Source organism: Capra hircus, chromosome 13 (genome assembly GCF_001704415.2).
Source record: "Capra hircus breed San Clemente chromosome 13, ASM170441v1, whole genome shotgun sequence".
NCBI classification, from domain to species: domain Eukaryota; kingdom Metazoa; phylum Chordata; class Mammalia; order Artiodactyla; family Bovidae; genus Capra; species Capra hircus.
Genome location: NC_030820.1, coordinates 78973611 through 78993245, shown reverse-complemented (window position 1 = coordinate 78993245; position 19635 = coordinate 78973611). Strand labels below are relative to the sequence as shown.

General features: G+C 49.6%; 1 protein-coding gene across 3 annotated transcripts in view; it reads left to right on the top strand.

Annotated features, from left to right (window-relative positions):
• Positions 1-19635, top strand: part of ATP9A (ATPase phospholipid transporting 9A (putative)) — a 129081-nt gene that overhangs the window by 82282 nt on the left and 27164 nt on the right. For 2 of the 3 annotated variants that reach the window (XM_018058040.1, XM_018058043.1), the window contains exons 14-16: positions 73-285; positions 12377-12538; positions 18938-19030. In XM_018058040.1, coding sequence (XP_017913529.1) covers positions 73-285; positions 12377-12538; positions 18938-19030 — 468 coding nt within the window. The remainder of the gene's footprint in view (positions 1-72; positions 286-12376; positions 12539-18937; positions 19031-19635) is intronic. The other variant, XM_018058042.1, reaches the window with a different exon arrangement.

The window sequence follows — 19635 nt, the reverse complement described above, 5'->3', positions numbered from 1 at the left end:
CACGTGCTAGAGCAGGCTCCCCTGGAGGCCCCTCCGTGTCCTGGTCCTCCTCGCTGCTTTCCTCTCCCGCAGCAGCCCCAGGACCCGCCGGCTCAGAAGGGCTCCGCGCCGACCACCAAGGTGCGGCGGACCATGAGTAGCCGCGTGCACGAAGCGGTCAAGGCCATCGCGCTCTGCCACAACGTCACCCCCGTGTACGAGTCCAACGGTGTCACTGACCAGGCCGAGGCCGAGAAGCAGTACGAGGACTCCTGCCGCGTGTACCAGGCGTCCAGCCCGGACGAGGTAAGCCCCGCGCATGCCCGCCGGCCGGCCCGCTGCGCTGCCGCGCCGGGTGGAGCTGCCTGTCGCGGGGGCGGGAGCCCGGTTGATGCTGGGTCCCTAAAGGCCCCGCCCTTCCTCCGGAAGGAGCAGTCTTGATCTTGAGATGCATCATAAATCAGGGAAGAGCAAGCGATCTCTGCGGTTCAGACGGCCAGCACACGGGACACAGGTCCCTTAAAGAACCACATTCCTTCAAAAACTTTATTGATATAATCCAATCCTTTTACTAAACCATAGCATGTAATTGCCCGTTTAACAGAAGTACAACTCAGTGTTTTTTATTTTAATAGTATTTTTGTGGCGTTCTGTAACCTCGCCACAGTTGTTTTATTTAATTGATGAGTGAATTTTTATTTATTTCGGCTGCACAGGGTCTTTGTCAGGGTGCTTGGACCCAGTCGTTGCCGCTTGTAGGCTTAGTTGCCCAACAGCATGTGGGACCTTAGTTCCCCGACCAGGGATCAAACCTGTGTCCCCTGCATTGGAAGGCGGATTCTTAACCCCTGGACCACCAGGAAAGTCCCCACCACAGTCGACTTTAGTACATTTTCACCACCCCTAAAGGAAGCCCTCCATGCCAGTCTTCCCACAGACCCCCACCGTTCCTCCCCACAGCCCGTGGCAAGCCCTGACCTGTGTTCTGTCTCCGTAGACTGGCCTGTTCTGGACATTGCATGCAAATGGAAACATCCACCGTGTCTCATTTTCTGCCTCATTTCTTTTACTTCGCGTGTGTTTTCAAGGTTAATCCATGTAGTGGTGTGTATCAATGCTTCATGCCTTGTTTTGAATGAACAGTATGCTTTCGAATGGATAATACTGTGTTCTGTTAATCTGTTCTTTGGTTGATGGACCTGTGGGATGTTTATATAAGTTTTTCTGTGAACATCCATGTCCAGGTTTTTGGGTGGACGTGTGTGTTCATTTCCCTCGGTGTGCGTATAGGAGAGGGATTACTGGGTCACGTTACCTTTATGTTTGACCTTGGTTTTACAGCGTGTCCTTCAGGTTATGTCCGTCTAAGCTTCGCATATGATGTTGCCTCAGGTTACGTGTTTCTGGCACTGGCCTTGGTATCTGGAGTCACATGATGTTGGCGTGTCCCGCTCTCAGAGATTCTAACGTAGGTTTCTTGGCTAAGGTGGTGTCCCCTAGAAAACTTTTCTTCCGGGTGAAGTTGCCGTTTTCTGTGACTGACTTAACACCAGCCCCCTGGGTGACAGGGTGAGGGCTTTAACCAGAGTTTGTTTTCAGAGCCCAGATTCTTTTACTTTTCTGCTAAACCTTTTACTAAACCATTTTTAGACACCACAAGGAATCGATTTTCATTAGTTTGAAATATAGCCCCTCTACTAGGTCTTAATGTATTTTTTTCTTAAAAAAAATGAGAACTTTAGTTTTGGCAAGGGTTTTGCATCCTCCTTTTTTCACTTAATATTTTATCATGCCTGTTTCTAAATTTTGTTGGATATTATTAGAATACGGTTCTTCAGATTTACTGCCCATGAATGGGCCATAACATTTTTTAACTGTGCTCATATTTCTGGATTCAGATTATGCCTTAATTTCAAGCAGTAGTACTTAGAAACATTTCTGATGGGCATCCTTGCACCTGATGTTTGTAGAAATGGTGTAACTGGGTTCATGATTTCACCAGGCATCTTTGAGGGCCTCCCATGGGCCAGGCACTAGGAGTCTACATTAAACAAGACACCAGGCCACGTCCGTAGGGGCAGCTGGAGTGAGACAGTTGAGCACATGGATCCTGGGTTCCCAGCTCCACACCTGGGCAGGTTTCTTATCTTCACGGTGGATCTGTGGCATGGGACCCACAAGAGGGTGTTGTGAGGCTTTTAGTAAATGGTCAATAAATCCCACGGGTCAAACTGAATGAATGTGTTTATATAAATACGAGAGTGCTTCCTGGGATTTTTTTTTTCTTTAACCATTTTACTCTTCCACCAGCGTTGCAGGGAATCCCAACTATTATTATTATTATTATTATTAATTTCAAGAAGGAGGGAGGGGCTTCTGTGGTACATGAAGTTTTTTTTTTTTCTTTAATATGTATGTTATGACAGTTGACTCATTGGAAAAGCCCCTGATGCTGGGAATGATGGAGGGCAGAAGGAGAAGAGGGCGTCAGAGGATGAGATAGGCAGCTGGATGGTATCACTGATGCAGAGGCCGTAAGCTTGGGCAGACTTTGGGAGATGGCGAGTGACAGGGAGGGCTGGTGTGCTGCAGTCCGTGGAATCACAAAAAGTTGGACACGACTGGGTTACTGAACAACATCAATGACAGTTGACATTTACCATGCACCTGGAATTGTGTGAAACTGACTCTATTATTATTTAATGCTTACAACAGCTTTGGGAAAGTGCTGAAAGTATTAGTTACTCAGTCATATCTGACTCTTTGTGATCCCATGGTCTGTAGCCCACCAGGCTCCTCCGTCCATGGAATTCTCCAAGCAAGAGTACTGGAGTGGGTTGCCATTCCCTTCTCCAGGGGATCTTCCTGACTCAGGGATCGAATCCGGGTCTCCCACATTGTAGGTGGATTCTTTACCGTCTGAACCACGTCAGTGACTATTACTATTTAATGCTTCCAACAGTGTTGGGAGGTGGTTTCTATCATGATTTCTGATTTACAGATGAGGAGACAGATGCACAGAGAGGGTAAGTGACTTGGCCAAGGTTGCATAGCTGGTGAGCACCAGAGGTTGGACCCAGGCAGCACCCGCTTCTGCTGGCTCAGCCTTCAGCCTCCTGGTAAAGCACGTGGTTGAACAAATTGTAGACGAAAGCCTTGGTAGGTGGAGTCAAAGAAAATGTTGCAGGAAGGGAAACCTCTTCCAGGGCCTGAGAGCGGGCGCTTGTCTAATACTCAGGAAAGAACTGTCTGAAGAGACAGCCATGCTGGAGACTTTATTGGGAAGGGGTACCCCAGTAGAGAGCAGGAGAGTAAGGGAGCCAGGAGAACTGCCCCGCCATGTGGCTCCCAGCCACATGGGATGGGATTCGTTTCCAGGTTTTCTCTGGCCAATCACTCTGACTCAGGGTCCTTTCTGGTAGCACATCCATTGCTCAGCCAAAGTGGCTGCCAGCGAGAAGGGTTCTGAGAGGTGGGACACGTGGCGTCCCTTTTGGGCCCTTCCCTAACTCCTCCAGTTGGTGCTGGCTTGTTAGTTCCATGTTCCTTACTAGGACCTCCTGTCTCGTGCAGATTGTTACCTATGGTGCCTGGTCAGGGTGGGGGCTTTCAGTGTGTTTCCCCTAACAGAAGCAGGCTCTTCTCCTATGCCCCATTCGGCTGAACTGTTCCTGGGAAGGAAGGAACTCAGGCTGAAACTCATTCATGTGTTTTCAAAGTCTGGACCCCTCTGAGAACATCAGTGAGCCGGTGGTTGATGTGGTCGAGGGAAGCACAACAGGAATCTTCTCTAAAGGTCAGGAAGGACACTTTGGTGCATCTTTCCCCATGAGGTCCTTTCTTCCTCCTTCTCTGGGGCAACGAAATGGGTCCCCTGGGAGATTCCTCCTTCCGTCTGCTCGGTATTTGTGGAAGAGCTCAAACTGTGAGGCCCAGTTGATCTGTGACCACTGATACCAGGCTTTTTAGGGGTGAAAAATGTGGTAGCCCTTGGCCACGTTCTGAGATGGGAATTGTGTGCAGAAAGAAGAGGAGGGAGGGACTGTAGGGATGGATGAGTTTACTGGTCTCTTGGGGCGTCTGCCCTGGAACCAAGAGCTTGTCACATTTGGCACTGTGTCTTCACCAGGGTTCGTCTGCTTGATCTTGCTTTTCCATTTGGGAATGGGAGGATGACACCAGCGAATGCTCCATGTGAGAAAGGACCAGAGTCTTGATGTTATGGACTGGGAACCAGTAGCTTGTGGCTACTTGGTAGAATTTAAATTCGAACAGGTTCCAAGTGGTGGTGGTTGGACGAGCACTTCTGCCTCTGGGCTCCTGTTGACTATTGACATGCATCTGTGGTGGTCTTTAATGCCTGCCGCACCCCTGGTTCCTGCTGAACTTTGATATATTTGTTTTAGGGCTGTGCAAAGGTTTTTCCACAAAGGTAAATCTTCCATGGAATGCTGTGTGCTTCTCAGCTCCTTTTTTGTTAAAGAGAAGAGCCCTTTATCTCTGCTGTCCGTTAATCACCTCTGGATTCAGATTTGTTCTGGCTTGCTAAGATTCTGAAGTGTTTCTTTTTTAAAAGATATTTCTTTTGGTCTTTGGTGTCTTCATAGAGGTCAGTGTTACTTTCTTGGTTTCCTTTTCCCCATGACTTTTATTTTTTTTTTATTATTCAGTTATTTCAGGTTTATGATAGGATATATGAAAATGTAGAGAAGAAAAAAGGTAAGCCAAAACCCTAGTAACTAAAGGTGTGTTGTTGTTCAGTTGCCAAGTTGTGTCCAGCTGTTTTTGACCCCGTGGTCTATAGCCCACCAGGCTCCTCTCTCCATGGGATTATCCAGGCAAGAACACTGGGGTGGGTTGCCATTTCCTTCTCCAGGGAATCTTCCCAGATCAGGGACTGAACCCGAGTCTCCTGCATTGGCAGGTAGATTCTTTACCACTGAGCCACCAGGGAAGCCCCAACTAAAAGGTGTAAGTAACCACTGTTAATATTTTCCCCACCAACCTTTTAAACTACTTCAAAAGATGCATACCTCAAAACAGAAATCTGTTTATGTAAATAGACCATCTGACAGAAAGTTGGCCGAATCTGTTGCCAATGAAATCTTTCAGAAAGTCGTCCTGTTTCCAGATCTCTTTGGGATTCCACGTAGGAGCAGCAGGGTCTAGAATCCTACCTTTGAAATTCTATATCAATAGAGCCTCACTGGTGCAGGCAAGGTCAGTTGATGGAATACACACAGAAGCCAGTATCCGTTTTACTTCGGAGCTGCTGGGTAATTCCTACCAGTTGGCCCAGGATTCATTTCCTGTAACAGAAAGCAGGATTTCCTAAATTTGTTTCCTGTGCGCATTCCGCCTGGGAAGCCTTGAAGTGTCTTTATTCAGCTATTGATTACAGCCTGGGGGCAGCGCCCTCCCCCAGCCCAGTACAGTGACTCCCCAGGGAAGTGAAATGGATGAAGTCTGCTGGGGAGAATTCCGCCCTGACCGCATCCCATCCTTTCAAGGACGTTTGGCACCGTCAGAGGTGGGGTGCAGTGGAGGGGGCTTCTTCAGACTCTGGAGATGGAAAGCATCCCTGCGTGCATTGAAATGTTAGGGGCTGGGAGTAACGTAGACGGGGTGACGTAACGGGGGGGGTGTGCAGTGGAAGGTACAGCTGCTCTAGGGTGGATTTTACTTTCTGTTCCCCACTCTGGTCTTGCCTGGAGAATCCCATGGACAGAGGGGCCTGGCGGGCTGCAATCCATGGGGTTGCAGAGTCACACACGACTGAAGTAACTGAGCCCGCACTCGTTATGAAAGCAGCAGGGTTTCCCTGGTGGCTCAGTGGCAAGGAATCCGCCTGCCACTGCGGGAGACAGGGCTTCAGTCTTTGATCCGAGAAGATCCCCCATGCCGGGGAACCACAGCGCCCGTGCACCCCAACTGCTGAGCCTGTGCTCCAGAGCCTGGCTTTGTGACACGAGAAACCACCGAAGTACCGCTACTCGAGAGTAAGCCCTGCTCTTTGCAACGAGAGAAAACCAGTGCAGCAATGAAGACCCAGCACAGCCGGAAATAAATTATATATCCAAAAGAAAACAGTAGCAAGAGCGTTTTATAGAAAAAGAAAAAAGTTAAAGGAAAAAAAAGCCAAAAACATTTTGATGTTTTTGCTACCTCTCTCTGGTATGTGTGTGTATGTATATATACCTTATAAGTTCAACGACCTTGACTTGTTCCCTTGCATTATCCCTTTCCAGTAACCGTCTATGATGGGAAGATTCTGAGTGACTGCTGAGATACAGCACAGATTATTTTTCCTGTCTCGCAAGCATTACGTTTAGGTGGGCCCCGGTTTTGGCCGTCCTGAATGACGTCGTGATGGAGGGCCTTGCGTATTCAGTCCCTCTGCACCGCGCAGCATGCATGAAAGGTCCCAGTTGCCTCGTTTCTTATTTTCTTAGCCCTGTTGGCAAAGAGTGAGGAGAAAAGCTATAGGGGAAGGGAAGCTTGTGGCCTTGAGGGGGGCTGGCAACCTCCCAGTCTGATTGCAGCCTTGAGGCTTTTTTCCCCTTCCCTCCAGGACTGCATCCCTGTCTCTCCTGAACGCCTCCTGGTGCCTGCCTCTCGGCCCCAGGCCGTGGACAATGCCAGCATTCAGATGTGTGCACGGGGGAGCATGGCGTGTTGACGCAGAGTGGCTTGGGAGGCTGATGGAGCTCCACCATTGCCAAGCGCTGGGGCCCGAGGGTGAGGTCAGAGAACAGTGGTCGGGAACTTGATAAAAACCCTCCGTCAGCATCATTTATTAACCGTTGGGCTGGAATCTTGAAGTAGGAGTTCGGTTGCTCAGAAGAGAGGGGTCCTGTGTAAAAGGCAGGGCCGTGGGGCTGTGGGGGACACTGGAAAAGTGTCGTATTAGCCTGTTTGTTTGAGCTCATCTGTGGACAGACATGTGAAAGTTCTGTCCTGTAGCGTGTTAGTTTGGGCCAGCGAGGATTAAGTAAATTCTGAATGGCTGAATTTTAATGGAGGGGATGCCACTCTTCCTTCTCAGATTTTCATCAGAGTTGAGTGATAGGAGGCTGGATTTTGAGTATAAGAGCAAGGAAATTTAGATCAGGGAGTGGCCCTTTATTCTGCTGCCTTGACCGCTGATTCTTTGTGAAAAAAATGTTTTAGCCGCAGTACGTGGTGTGCAGGACCTTAGTTGCTGGACCAGCTATTAAACCCACATCCCCTGCAGTGTAGCCTTAGTCCTTACTCCTGGACCTCCAGGGGAACTGCCTGTCCACTGATTCTCAGACGTTGCTGGCTCCATGATGGTTTTTTTTTTTTTTTTTAATCAGCAAACTTTAAAAATCACTTAGCGTTCTGTAAGAGTCCTGAGAAAGATCAGAACCTGGAAAGACTTTCTGCCTGGCAGCAGTGAGCCGAGTGGGGTGGCTGCTGCCTCTGTTTCCCCAGGCGCACCCCCCACACCGCCCCGGTGGCCTGCCCTACCCAGTCCACTGCCTGCCCTATTCCCGTCAACAGTCAGACCTGCAGCCACCACCGTGTGGCACATTTTGGAACCTATTTTTTTTTTTTTTTGGAGGATAGTTGCTTTCCAGTGTTACACTGGTTTCTGCCGTACATCACCATGAATCAGCCACAGGTGTTCATATGTCCCCTCCCTCTTGAACCCCCCTCCCACCCCCCACCACATCCCACCCCTCTGGGTTGTCACAGGACCTCAGGTTGAGTGCCTTGTGTTATGCGGTAACTTCCCAGTAGCTCTCTGGTTGGCGTGGGATGCTGTGTGTATTTCAGTGCAGCTCTCTCGGTTCAGCCCACCCTCTCCCGCCCCTGCTGTGTCCTCAGGCCTCTTCTCCGTCTGAGTCTCTATTCCTGCCCTGCAAAGAGGTTCATCAGGAGTACCGTTTTTCTAAATTCCGTGTGTGTGCCTTAATACATGGTATTTGTTTCTTTCTGACTTACTTCACTCTGTATAATAGGCTCTAAGTTCATCCACCTCATCAGTACTGACTCAAATTTTACGTTCCTTTTAATGGCTGCATAGTATTCCATTGTATATATGTACCATAACTTCTTTATCTGTTCGTCTTTCGATGGACATCTGGGTTGCTTCCTTGTCCTGGCTGTTGTAGACAGTGCTGCTGTGAATATTGAGGTATATGTGTCTTCTTCAGTTACGGTTTTTTAGGGTGTATGCCCTGTGGTGGGATTGCTGGGTCATATGGTGGTTTTATGAAACTTATTTCTTCAGTAAGGAACATCCTAGGTCTGTGGATACATTTATAATCCTGAAAGGCTGGCCTCAGGCAGACTGGCCACTCTTTGTAAGCCTGGCTGTTTATCTGATTGAAGGCCGCCAAAGAACCCTTTTATTAATAAATCAGATAGCGGATTTGTGCGTGTTCTTACGTTTCACATGTATCCTGCCTTTGACAAGAATTCAAGACTCTTTAGCCTACCTGGCATAATTCCCAAGCACACATTCCCAGGTACAAAGGAAAAATTATTAAAACTTATCACAGATGGCTCGTTGCTGACCAACAAATGATGAAAAAGCCCTTTCACGGGCAGCTCTGGCGAGAGTTCTTCAGATGGGCTTTTATTTTCGTGGGGGCAGGGTAGAGTGGCAGACTCCGTTTTGTTTTGTTTTTTCCCCTGACCCAAGCCGGAATATGCAGCCGACTCGCAGAGCCAGATCCCGCCTCTGGCGCTTTCTTGGTTTCTAGCATTTGCCTTTGACTCTTGATTTGTTTATTCATTTACCTGATGCATGCGTGAACGCTCAGTCCCGTCCAGCTCTTTGTGACCTCGTGGATTGTAGCCCGCCAGGCTCCTCCGTCCATGGGATTCTCCAGGCAAGAGTACTGGAGTGGGTTGCCATGAGCTCCTCCAGGAGATACTCGCTGTGTAGGGATCGAACGTGTGTCTCCTGCGTTGGCAGGCTGGTTCTTTAACAGTGAGCCACTTTATGTGATGTATTTGTCTGCTGCCGTTTTGACCTCTAGATAGCTTCACCCAAGGCCCTCTGAGATCCCTACTCAGTGAGACTCAGTGATACCCCAGGTGAGACTTGATGATTTGGCAATATGGAATGATTCTTTTGAACTAAAGCTCTCACTGCCTAGGGGAAGAAGTAGCCTTATTCACATCGTCTTGTTCTGCAAAGGGGTAGCTAGCATCCCTTCTTGACCCCTGAAATGTCTGTCTCCACCGCAGTTGAGAAGGCCTAGATAGCCCCTCCATTCTAAACGGCTCTCTTCTGAGTAGGCCCCAGGGGATTTTATGTCTTTCGGATAGAGATCAGCTTTAAATTAAGGCTGACTTAATGTTAGTTGAAGTAAGAGAGTGGAAGGTGAGAAAGAAAGGCCCCCCGCAGGACTCATATCCTGTTGGAATCGGCCCCTGAGGAGACCTGCGAGCTTTTGATTAGGACCTTGGACCCTGGGGGTGAGGGTGGGGGCGGTGGGGGTGTTGCTGTGGCAGAATACAGGCTGAGAAGATGTTTCCAAGGCCTTGTAGTTCACGCTTCCCTGGGAGCACGTGTTGCTGGTGCTCATTTGAGATTTCCGGTTCAGCTTTCCCTCCAGCGCAGTCCTGTGGGGTCTGTGCTGGGGGCATCTGGGCTGGCTGAGGCCAGAACTGCCCCTGCAGCTCTGAAAGCCGCTTCCCGTTTCGGGTCCTTTCTTTTTCTTTCTTATTTTCTTGGGCCAGCACTGGGGCTCCATTGCTGCGCGCGGGTTGTCTCAATGCAGTGAGTGGGGGCCACCCACAATCGGCGGTGCTCGGCTTCTCACCGTAAGGGCCTCTCTCGTCGCGAAGTCTAGGGCCTGTGGGCTCAGTAGTCGTGGCACACGGGCCGAGCCGCTGCGCAGCAGGTGGAACCTTCCTGGACCAGGGACCGGCGCCGTGTCCTCTGCGTTCGCAGATGGATTCAACCACTGGCCCACCAGGGAAGTCCTCTTGATTGACATTAAGAATAGGCTTTCGGGGACTTAGCGTATCTCCTTGAAGCCCAATATCTCAGACTTTTCACATCATTTCAGAACAATTAAATACATTTTTCAGGAGTGAAGTAATAGTTGTTCAAAGGCAAGGATGAAAAAAAATCTGTTCCCTAGCAGTCGTGTTAGAAAGCATCAGAGGAAGAATTATTTTTTATTTGTTACTAAATTTGTATGTAAAGGAGGATGTAAATTTAGTCAAGCTTTTGAGTCTTGTATAGAACTAGGTATTTATAATATCTCACATTGTGTAGGGATATTTATTTACTTAATCAAAATTTAAAATGGCAAAAATAAAAGAAATACATGTATACGCCAAAATATTTCAGTAGTATACATGGAGAAAAGGAAACGCTGGAAGGAATTTCTCTTCATGTGTATTACCCAGTGAGCATTTTAATGAACGTGAAAGTCGCTCAGTCGTGTCCGACTCTTTGCAACCTCGTGGACTATACAGGTCTCCCACATTACAGGTGATTCTGAGCCACCAGGGAAGCCCAAGAATACCGGAATGATTTCCAGTGGATGTTCCCGACTGGAGAATCGAACTGGGGTCCCCTGCATTGCAGATGGATTCTTTACCAGCTGAGCTACTACTCAATGTTCTTTTTCATATATATGGATGAGATTTTTAAAATCTTTACTGATTTTTTTCATTTTAAACTTTGAAAGAAAATTGTTAGCAGATAAGACAGGCCATACTGAAATTCAGAGTGATTAGAACAAACAGTTACATGAATGCATTTCTGAAGACTTATACAAGTTAGTAGCAAAAAATAAATTCGGCGGGGACCAGGAGGTGGAGGTCGGTGGGGACCAAGAGGCGGAGGTCGGCGGGGACCAGGAGGCGGAGGTCGGCGGGGACCAGGAAGCGGAGGTCGGTGGGGATCAGGAGGTGGACATGTTTGGGGGCTGTTACTCTGCCCCCGGTGCCTCCCGTCAACTTTCTGATGGTGACGGGGAGTCAGGGGTGGCCAGGCGCTCACTGAGGATGCGCTGAGGTGCATGCACCTGGTATTTTGAGAACGGACGCCTGGATGGCCCAGGACGGGCACTTGTCTTGGGTCTCGGGTCTGCTGGACCTAGGGTTAGATCTCATCTCAGCCTGTCGTAGCTGCTCGTTGGGAGCAGCTCCCCTCCCGTCTCTGTTTCCTCATCCCCCATGTGGAGCTTGGCAGTTCCTGCCTCCGTGGGCTCTTCTGACAGGGAAACACGATGCTGTCATCCACACACTGTAGCTCTTCATCCTTGCCGTCCCCCTTCCTGTGGCAGCGGGGGGCTCGCCCCTTCCCAGCTCCCCCCTTTTCTATTCCTCTTTCCTTCTTTCCCTGAAGACCCCAGGCCAGACTCATCTGCAGGTGAATGTTTCATTTTCTTCATAGGCATTTAAAACATGCAGCTTACTTGCTTACACTGAAAAGTTGAGAATGCTCGGGGACAAGGTCAGGTTTCTGGTTTTTCTTGAGAAGCTGGAAGCCAGGCCCAGCCTGGACCCCCATTCCCAGGGCCAGCCACCTCCAGCTGGGGCTCGGGCCCTTGCCAGCTGCCGTCCCCAGCGGTCTGGTCCTCACCTTGGAATCTGCATCCTCCGTGCCTTTGGATGGGCAGCGAAGCAAGCCTTGCTCAGGCTGTAAAAACCTTTAGTTTGGTGACTGGACCAGCCCCCCAGCAAGTGCAGAGGGCGGTGGAGGGCATGGCTGTGCACCAGGTGAATCCAGGTTCGGCCCCGGAACATCACCACTCACAACTTGGGAGCTTCTCCGAGCCTCGGTCTCCTCACCGGCACAGACCAGCGTTCTCACCCTCGACAGGCCTGCTGTGTGGGGTGGCGTGGGGGTGATTCTCTGTTGGGGAGGGGGCTGTCCCGTGTGGTGTAGAATGTTTAGCAGTTCCTGGCCTCCCCACAAGATGCCAAGAGCAAATGTCCACCCTCTGCTTGGCCGTGACAAACAGCTCTGTGCCCTTGGAGGGCAGAGCTGCCCAGCAGAGAGCTACTGCGGATTCCCTCCCGGTTGGGTATTTGTGAGGCTCGGTGGGGAGCCTGGACGCGCGCCACCCCCCGCCCACCACGTCGTGCTCCTTCTTTCCCAGTATTTGCAGTTTGCTTGGTGCAGATTCTTCCTGACGGGACCCCTGGTTGCGCTGGTCACCCTTGAACCTGCATAGCTCTCTCCACAGTCCGGCTCATGGCTGCTTAAGGGAAGAGAGGCAGCCGTGAGTCCAGGGCCCCCATGGGCCTGAGCAGGGTGCTGGCCCGGCCTCCCTGAGGGACAGAGGCTCCGCTAAGCTCACCTGTCTCTGTGTGCCCGTCCACCTTCCTGTTCGTTTGCTTGACCTGTGCACCGGGACGCCCGCCCGTGTGTCTGACCTTCGGCCCTTGTCTCGTTTAGGTGGCCCTGGTGCAGTGGACTGAAAGTGTGGGCTTAACGCTGGTGGGCCGCGACCAGTCTTCCGTGCAGCTGAGGACCCCTGGCGACCAGATCCTGAACTTCACCATCTTGCAGCTCTTCCCCTTTACCTACGAAAGCAAACGCATGGGCATCATCGTGAGGGTGAGTTGTCTTTCATTTATGGCTAAAAATTTTGGTTTTGTTTTTTAAGAAACATGCCTAAGTCTGATGTGTGTCTCTGGCTGGACGTTCTTTCTTACCCCTCTCTTTCCTCTAGTATTGCCTGTTGTTCAGACTAACAAGAGGATACAGTTCCCTCTGCAGTAAGAGAATTTGTTCTTCAGTTGGACAGATCTCTGATAGCTGCTCAGCTTTTTGGTCAACCCCATTTCAGAGTGAAAGGTCTAATGAGTGTAGATCGGGCAGCTCTTGGTAATAATACATTTCTCATTGTATATTCATTGATTTAATCAAAATATCTTCTTTTCTGTTGAGGTGAAATTCCTGACATGATTAATTTATTACCATTTAGTACATTCCTAATGTCGTACAGCCACCACTTCTGTAGATTTGAAGCACTTGCGTCACCCTCGAAGGAAACCTCAGCATTGAGCAGTCACTCCTCAAACCTCCCTGCCTGTCGTCTTTGGAAGTCTCCAGTCTTCTTTCTGTCCCTAGGATTTACCTGTTCTGGGCAGTTCATGTAAATGAGATCACACGATATTCCTGGCTCCTTTCGCTTAGCCTAAAGTTTTAGAGATTCATCCATGCTGTTGCCTGTATCCATGCTTCATCCCTTTTTATGGCTGAATAATATTTCATGTTGGTTATCCATTCACCCATGAGTGGGCATTTGGGCTGTCTGTACCTTTTGGCTATTGTGAATAGTTGGCTACTGTGAACACTCATGTAAAAGGATGTAAGTACCTATCCTCAGTTCCCCAGGATAGATGCCTAGCAGTGGAATTGCTGGGTCTGTTTCCCAACTGCTGGATAATTCTCTTTTAACTTTATGAGAAACTGCCACAACTTTTCTGCAAAATGATGCACTGTTTACATTCTACCATGTGAAGTTCTGGTTTCTCTTCCTCAATGCCTGTTACTTTCCATTTTCTTTTCATTGTAGCCATCCTGGTTGCTATGAAGTGGTGTTTCATTGTGGTTTTGATTTGCATTTCCCTAACGGCTAATGATGTTGGGCATCTTGACATATTCTTATTGGTCACTTGTATTTCTTCCTTGGAGACATCTGTTCAAGTCATTTGCCCACTTATTAATTGGGTTGTCTTTTATCGTTGTCTTGTAAGAGTTCATTATAAGGTCTAGGTCCCTTATCAGAGATATGACATACAAATATTTTCTCTCATACTCTAGCTTATGTTTTTGTTTTCTTGATAAAATTCTTTTCATGCACGTAAGTTACTCATTTTGATGAAGTGAAATTTATTTTTTTTCCTTTGTTGCTCTTGACTTTGGTGTCATACCTAAGAGTCATGAACTAAACCCAAGGTCATGAAAATTCACCCCCGTGTTTTCTCTGAAAAGTTTTTGTAGTTTTATCTCTTGTGATCATCAGTCCATTTTGAGTGAGGCCTGTGTGTGGTGTGAGGTGGGGGTTTTAGCTCCATTCTTTTGCCTGTGGATATGAGTTGTCCCATCATCGTTTGTTGCAGAGACCATTGTTTCCCCATTGAATAGTCTTGACACCTTTATCGTAGTAAAATATTTTCAGTGATTTTTCGTTCATACAGTCACAAAAGTTACTGAAAAACATGTGATCATGCAGCAGCGTGTCATTTTGGCCTGGATGTTTCAGATTTTCTTTTTAAATTTTTTGAAACTTTTATGGAAGTACAGCATACACAGAGAAAGGTGCAGTCTTCATAAATGTGCAGCTTAAGTGTTTACAAAATTAGCGCAACTTGCCTGGTGCCCAAAACAAGGCCAGAACGCCTCCACCGTCACCCCAGAAGCTCCCTGTGCCCCTTTCTGGTTTGGCATCCTTCCTCCCCACAAGGGCCTAACCGCTGTCCCATTTCTACCACGGACTGACTTTGTCTCTCTGAGCTTTACATGAAGGAAGCTGTAGATGCTCTTTTAACTCCTGCCTTAAAATTGCTTTTATTTTTAATTAGTTTTATATTTTACCAAAAAAATCTGATTTTTTTAAAACTAATTTTTATTGGAGAATAGATATACTTTTGGAGAAGGAAATGACAACCCACTCCAGCATTCTTGCCTGGGAAGTCCCATGGACATAGGAGCCTGGTGGGCTGTATAGTCCAAGGGGTTGCCAAAGAGTCAAACACAACTTAGCGATTAAACAGCAGCAGCAGCAGCAGAGACACTTTTGGCGCCTTCTGTTATCCGAAGCGGGTCACTGGGTCCGACCCCCTCACTTGATGGGGGAAGTGGGAGTCATTGAAGAGGCCGCTTCTCCAGGTTAGGGTTAGACATGGTCCTGATGGTCCAGTGACACGCGGCAGGGGATGTGCCTTGAGAACAACCCCCTTTAAGGGGCTTTGTGTCCCTGAGGCCAGTAGGTCCTCAGACTCCACTGGATGTATATCCTTGGCAGTTTTTAAGTGGGACCCACTGGCCTGCACCCTGCCTGCCCCATGCCTTCAAACCATGTCTTGACTTCATGTCTGATGTCAAGAACGTCCATGGCCTGGAGGCAGCCACATGAATCCTGTGGGTGGGTGTTTCCGGAGGAATTAGAGTCATTATCTCCTACTGTAATTTTGTCCCAGCCATTATTTTTCCAAGTTCTAGGGCCGTGGGCTCTGCTGGAGTCATTTGGGGGTTGATCATCATCAGATAGTCCCGATATCAGCTGTTCTAGAAGCGGGCACAGTACGTCCCCTCCCGTGTGTTGCGAAGGGCTCTCATGCCCAGGCTCGCATCATAGTTTACGAGCCGTGACCCCTGGCTCTGCCCTCAGCAAGAATGGGGTGTATGTCTGGGATACTGTTGGATGGGCTCTCTGTCCTTCCCAGGACATACTTTGAAAAATCAGCAGCCACCTAAGGCATTCAGAACAAATACATGTTAAAGCGGAGGGGTAGAGCCATCCATCTGTGTTTCCAGCACCCAAAGACTGACTCACTCACTCCTGCCTTTCCAGGGAATTTCCCTTCTGTTTTTTTCTCTAAGCATAAATGAGTGTAAATAGCCACACACATTTTTATAAAATTGACATCAAACTCTACCTAAAACTTTGTAAAATCCCACCCCCTCCATTGAACGATAGGTATGCTAAAAATATTCTCCTGTCATTAAAACATGCTTTTTATGAGCGCTTAGCGTTCTGTTGGAAAAAATGTAGCATCATTTAATCAAAGGTCACTTTCCTGGACACTTAGATTGTTTTCTGTGTCTCAATACAAACAGTGAATCCGTGCACGTCCATCTTTGTTAGTTGTCTTTAATGAAATGCAGGTTATTTTGCTGATGTTTCTATTTCCTGACCCGTCTCCCTCTTTGTCTTGGTTTTGCTGAGTGCAGCTCAGGGCCGTGGGACTAGCTCACCTCTCTGCACAAACCTCACTGTCATCTTTTCACTAAATGTCTTTCATCCTGGAGCCATCTTACCCCCAGGGGACGTGGGGACGTGTGGAGACATTTTTTGGTTGTTACAACTCAGAGGGTGATGCCACTGGCATCTAGTGGGTAGAGACCAGGACAGCCTCCTAACAAAGAATGTTCCACCCTGAATGGTCGTCGTGCCGGGGCTGAGAAACTCTGTTCCCAGGTGTCCATCTTTTCTGCCTGTTGTGGGTCCAGTTTCCTGATGTGAGGAGGTTTGCCCTCAGTTATTACAAAACGGTTCTCATCTTGGTTTATGACTGTTGACAGTTAGTGTATTTTTATTTTTATTTATTTATTTGGCTCAGTTGGGTCTTGGTCACAGCACATGGGCCCTAGTTATGATGCTCGGGCTTAGCTGCTCTCCAGCTTGTGGGATCTTAGTTCCTCGAACAGGGGTCAAACTCGTGTCCCTTGTATTGCAAGGTGAATTCTTAACCGCTGGGCCACCAGGGAAGTCCCCGTCAACCCTCAAACACCTGTGAGCTTATGGGCGGAACTGAGCAGCATCTGAACACTCACAAAGCAAGGTCTGGTCTTTGCATGACTCTCTCTTCTAAGAAGGTCGGCCAGGTTCGAGAAGCTGGTTTCCTTGGGGCTTGTGTGTTCAGCTCTGGGCCGCTGGTTTTGTTTTCGTTGTTTTTCAAGATGTTCCATCGCCCTTCCTACACCCTTCCCATGTGGCGTGCCAAAGTCGGATCGTTGGTAGAGACCCAGTGACCCTTGTCATTGTCTGAATAAAAGAAGCCTTTGAACAGGTGCCAGAATCAGACCACAGTGGAAAAAGATGAGGCCCCCAAACGATGCAACACAACGGGCAGATCTCTGTAGATTTACAGCATAATCTTGCCATAATATGGGAACGGAGTAACCTTGAGATGAACTTGGTGGGAGGAAGTGACTCAGGGGAGGAGAGAGTCAGTGCAGTATTTATATTGGCCGAGATGCCCAGGCTCTTCTGAGCCCCTGCTGGAGCAGACGAAGCTGGGGTGGAGGGCATTGTTTTCCACAGCGCCTTTTGGGTGAAGGGGAAATGAAGAGCAAAAAGAGAAACCTGATGTGTTCATGTTCAGGCCCCATGGCTATCTTTGGCCCGGGTCACAAGCAAGCATAGATGCAGTCCATCAAAGAAGCAGCCTGCATTTGTAATGCGGCTAAAATGCAGGTGCTTCGTCGTGGCCTGTGGGTGCTTCGTCGTGGCCTGTGGGTGCTTTTACGAGTAAGCACGCTGTTCGAAAAGATGGTCAGTGATCAGAGGTGTTCAGAAGTTACTTTAGAAGATGAAACTGTACCATTGGTTTGGCACTGGGTATTCATTTCCTCTTCCATGAGGAGCTTAGAGACCATGCATTCTGGGCTTCCTGGGGCAGCAGAGTTTAGGCGCAGGGGGTGGTGGTTGGGCTGTTCCCCTTGCCCGTCTCCACTGCCTCCAGGTTCCCTGTGATGAAGGTCATTGAGGGAAGAGTCACGGGATAAGAATCAGCAGTTTCACCATCAGTTCCTTAAAGCCAGGGCTTCTCAACTTCCGCACTACTGACGTTTGGGGTCGGATGATTCTCTTTTGCGGGGACTGTCCTGGGCATCGTAGGCTGATTGTTGTTGTTCAGTTGGTAAGTTATGTCCAGCTCTTTGTGACCTCATGAACTATAGCCTACAGGCTTCTCTGTCCATGGGATTTCCCAGGCAAGAATACTGGAGTGGGTTGCCATTTCCTTCTCCAGAGGATCTTCCCCACCCAGGGATTGAACCCACGCCTCCTGCATTGGCAGGCGGATTCTTTACCACCGAGCCCCCTGGGGAGCCCCTAGGATGGGGAGCAGCATCCTTGTTCTCTAGCCTTTATATGCGGGTAGCACCTCCGGGTTGAGACAGTCAGATACGTGTTGAGACGAGTTGGAAGTCCCCTGGGGACAAAACCACCCTCATTCAGACCCCTGTTTTCTACAAGCAGTGCAGCTGAGGGTCTCGAGGAGTTACTGTCACTCCAACAGGAGTAGTAACTCTGGGCCAGCAGTTTCGTAGGTGTTGGCCCTTTGCTCGCTGCTCTATGTAGATTATCTCACTTAAGCCCCAGCAAGCCACATGGTTAGAGTTGTTAGGATCCCAGCTTCACAGAGGAGGCCAGCGAGGTCTAGAGATGAGAAGCAGTCTGTCCAGGTGCACACAGCCGGGAGCTGGTGCTGGGTCTGAGCATCTGACGGCTGGGCTGCGATGTCACCATCTCCCCAGAACAGCTGGTTGGTGTGGACCGAGAATCTGCGTACTTTCTTCTCTAGCTGAGTCCTCGAGTCGAGGGCTGAGCTAGGGTCCAGCTGGACCTCATTTAGGGTCCAGCTTTGCCTAGACCGGTGGTTCTTAGCTGAGGCGCTGTGTCCTCCAGGGGATGTTTGTTCATATCTGGAGAGATTTTGGTTGTCGTCATGGGGCTTGCTGCTGGCATCTAGTGGGGAGAGGCCCAGGGATGCTGCCAGAGATGGTGCAATGCACAGTCCAGCCTTCTTGTGGCAAAGAATTCTCCAGCCCCTACCTAGTGTCAACATCACTGAGGCGGAGAAGCCCTGACCCCGAGAATTATCTTACTTCCCAGACTCTTTCCGGTAGACCACCTTTCAGCCACCCTGGCTGCCCTGTGTATCAGTTTAAAACGGTCTTCCAGTGTGGGAGTCCGTTCTGTTAGAATAGGGATACCTGTAAAAACAGAGCTCTTCAGTCCTGTTGATCTGGCTTTGATGCTTTAACCGTCTTCCAAGGGCTTTGAGTTTTCTTCTCTCTTCTGTGGCCTTTGCCCCAAAGCAAGCTCTCCCCTGCCGCCCCAACCCCCGGCATCTCGCTTTCCATCTCTGGCCAAGTGAGCACACAGCAACACCCGCTGAAGGACACTTCGCGTGGCGCCGCTCGTGGGCAGCGGGCGCTGGCACGGAAGGCAGGCTCCTCCCGCGTGTTCATGCTTCCCGCCCCCCGCCCCTTCTCCAGGATGAGTCAACTGGGGAGATCACGTTCTACATGAAGGGAGCAGATGTGGTCATGGCGGGCATCGTGCAGTATAACGACTGGCTGGAGGAAGAGGTAAGCGGGATGCACGGCGCAGACGTGGGGCCCAGGAAGCGCGTTCTGGAGCCTGTCCCTCGTGTGAACGGGGAGGCGGGGGCCTGTGTGCGTTTGCTGAAGCCGTGTAACAGGTCACCCCCAAATTCAGCAGCTTAGAAAGAAGGGTTGTTTCTTACAACTTCTGCGAGTCAGCACTTCAGGCACAGCTCAGCCAGGCCCTCTGCTCAGCTCTTGGGCCAGGGTCAAGGGGTCGCGCAGGGCCAGGGTCTCATCTGAGGGCTCGGCTGGGGCAGGACCCGCTTCTGAGCTCGCTTAGCAGTTGGGGGTGGGATTCAGCTCCGCAGTGCCTCTTGGCCGGAGGCAGCCATGTTCCTCGCGCTGTGGGTCTGTGCGTAAGGCAGCACACACGTGGCCCTGGCTTTGTCAGAGACAGCAAGCACGGGAACAGAGGTTAAACAGGAGCCGCCGCCTCTGAAATGACCTTCCCTCACTTAGCCGCGTTCTGTCTGTCGGGAGGAAGGCCCTGGGTCCATTGCATCCTCAGAGCAGGTGATCATACAGGGATGTGGGTACCAGGAGGTGGGCATTGTGGGGCCCCAGCCCCAGGCTGCCTTGTCCCAGGC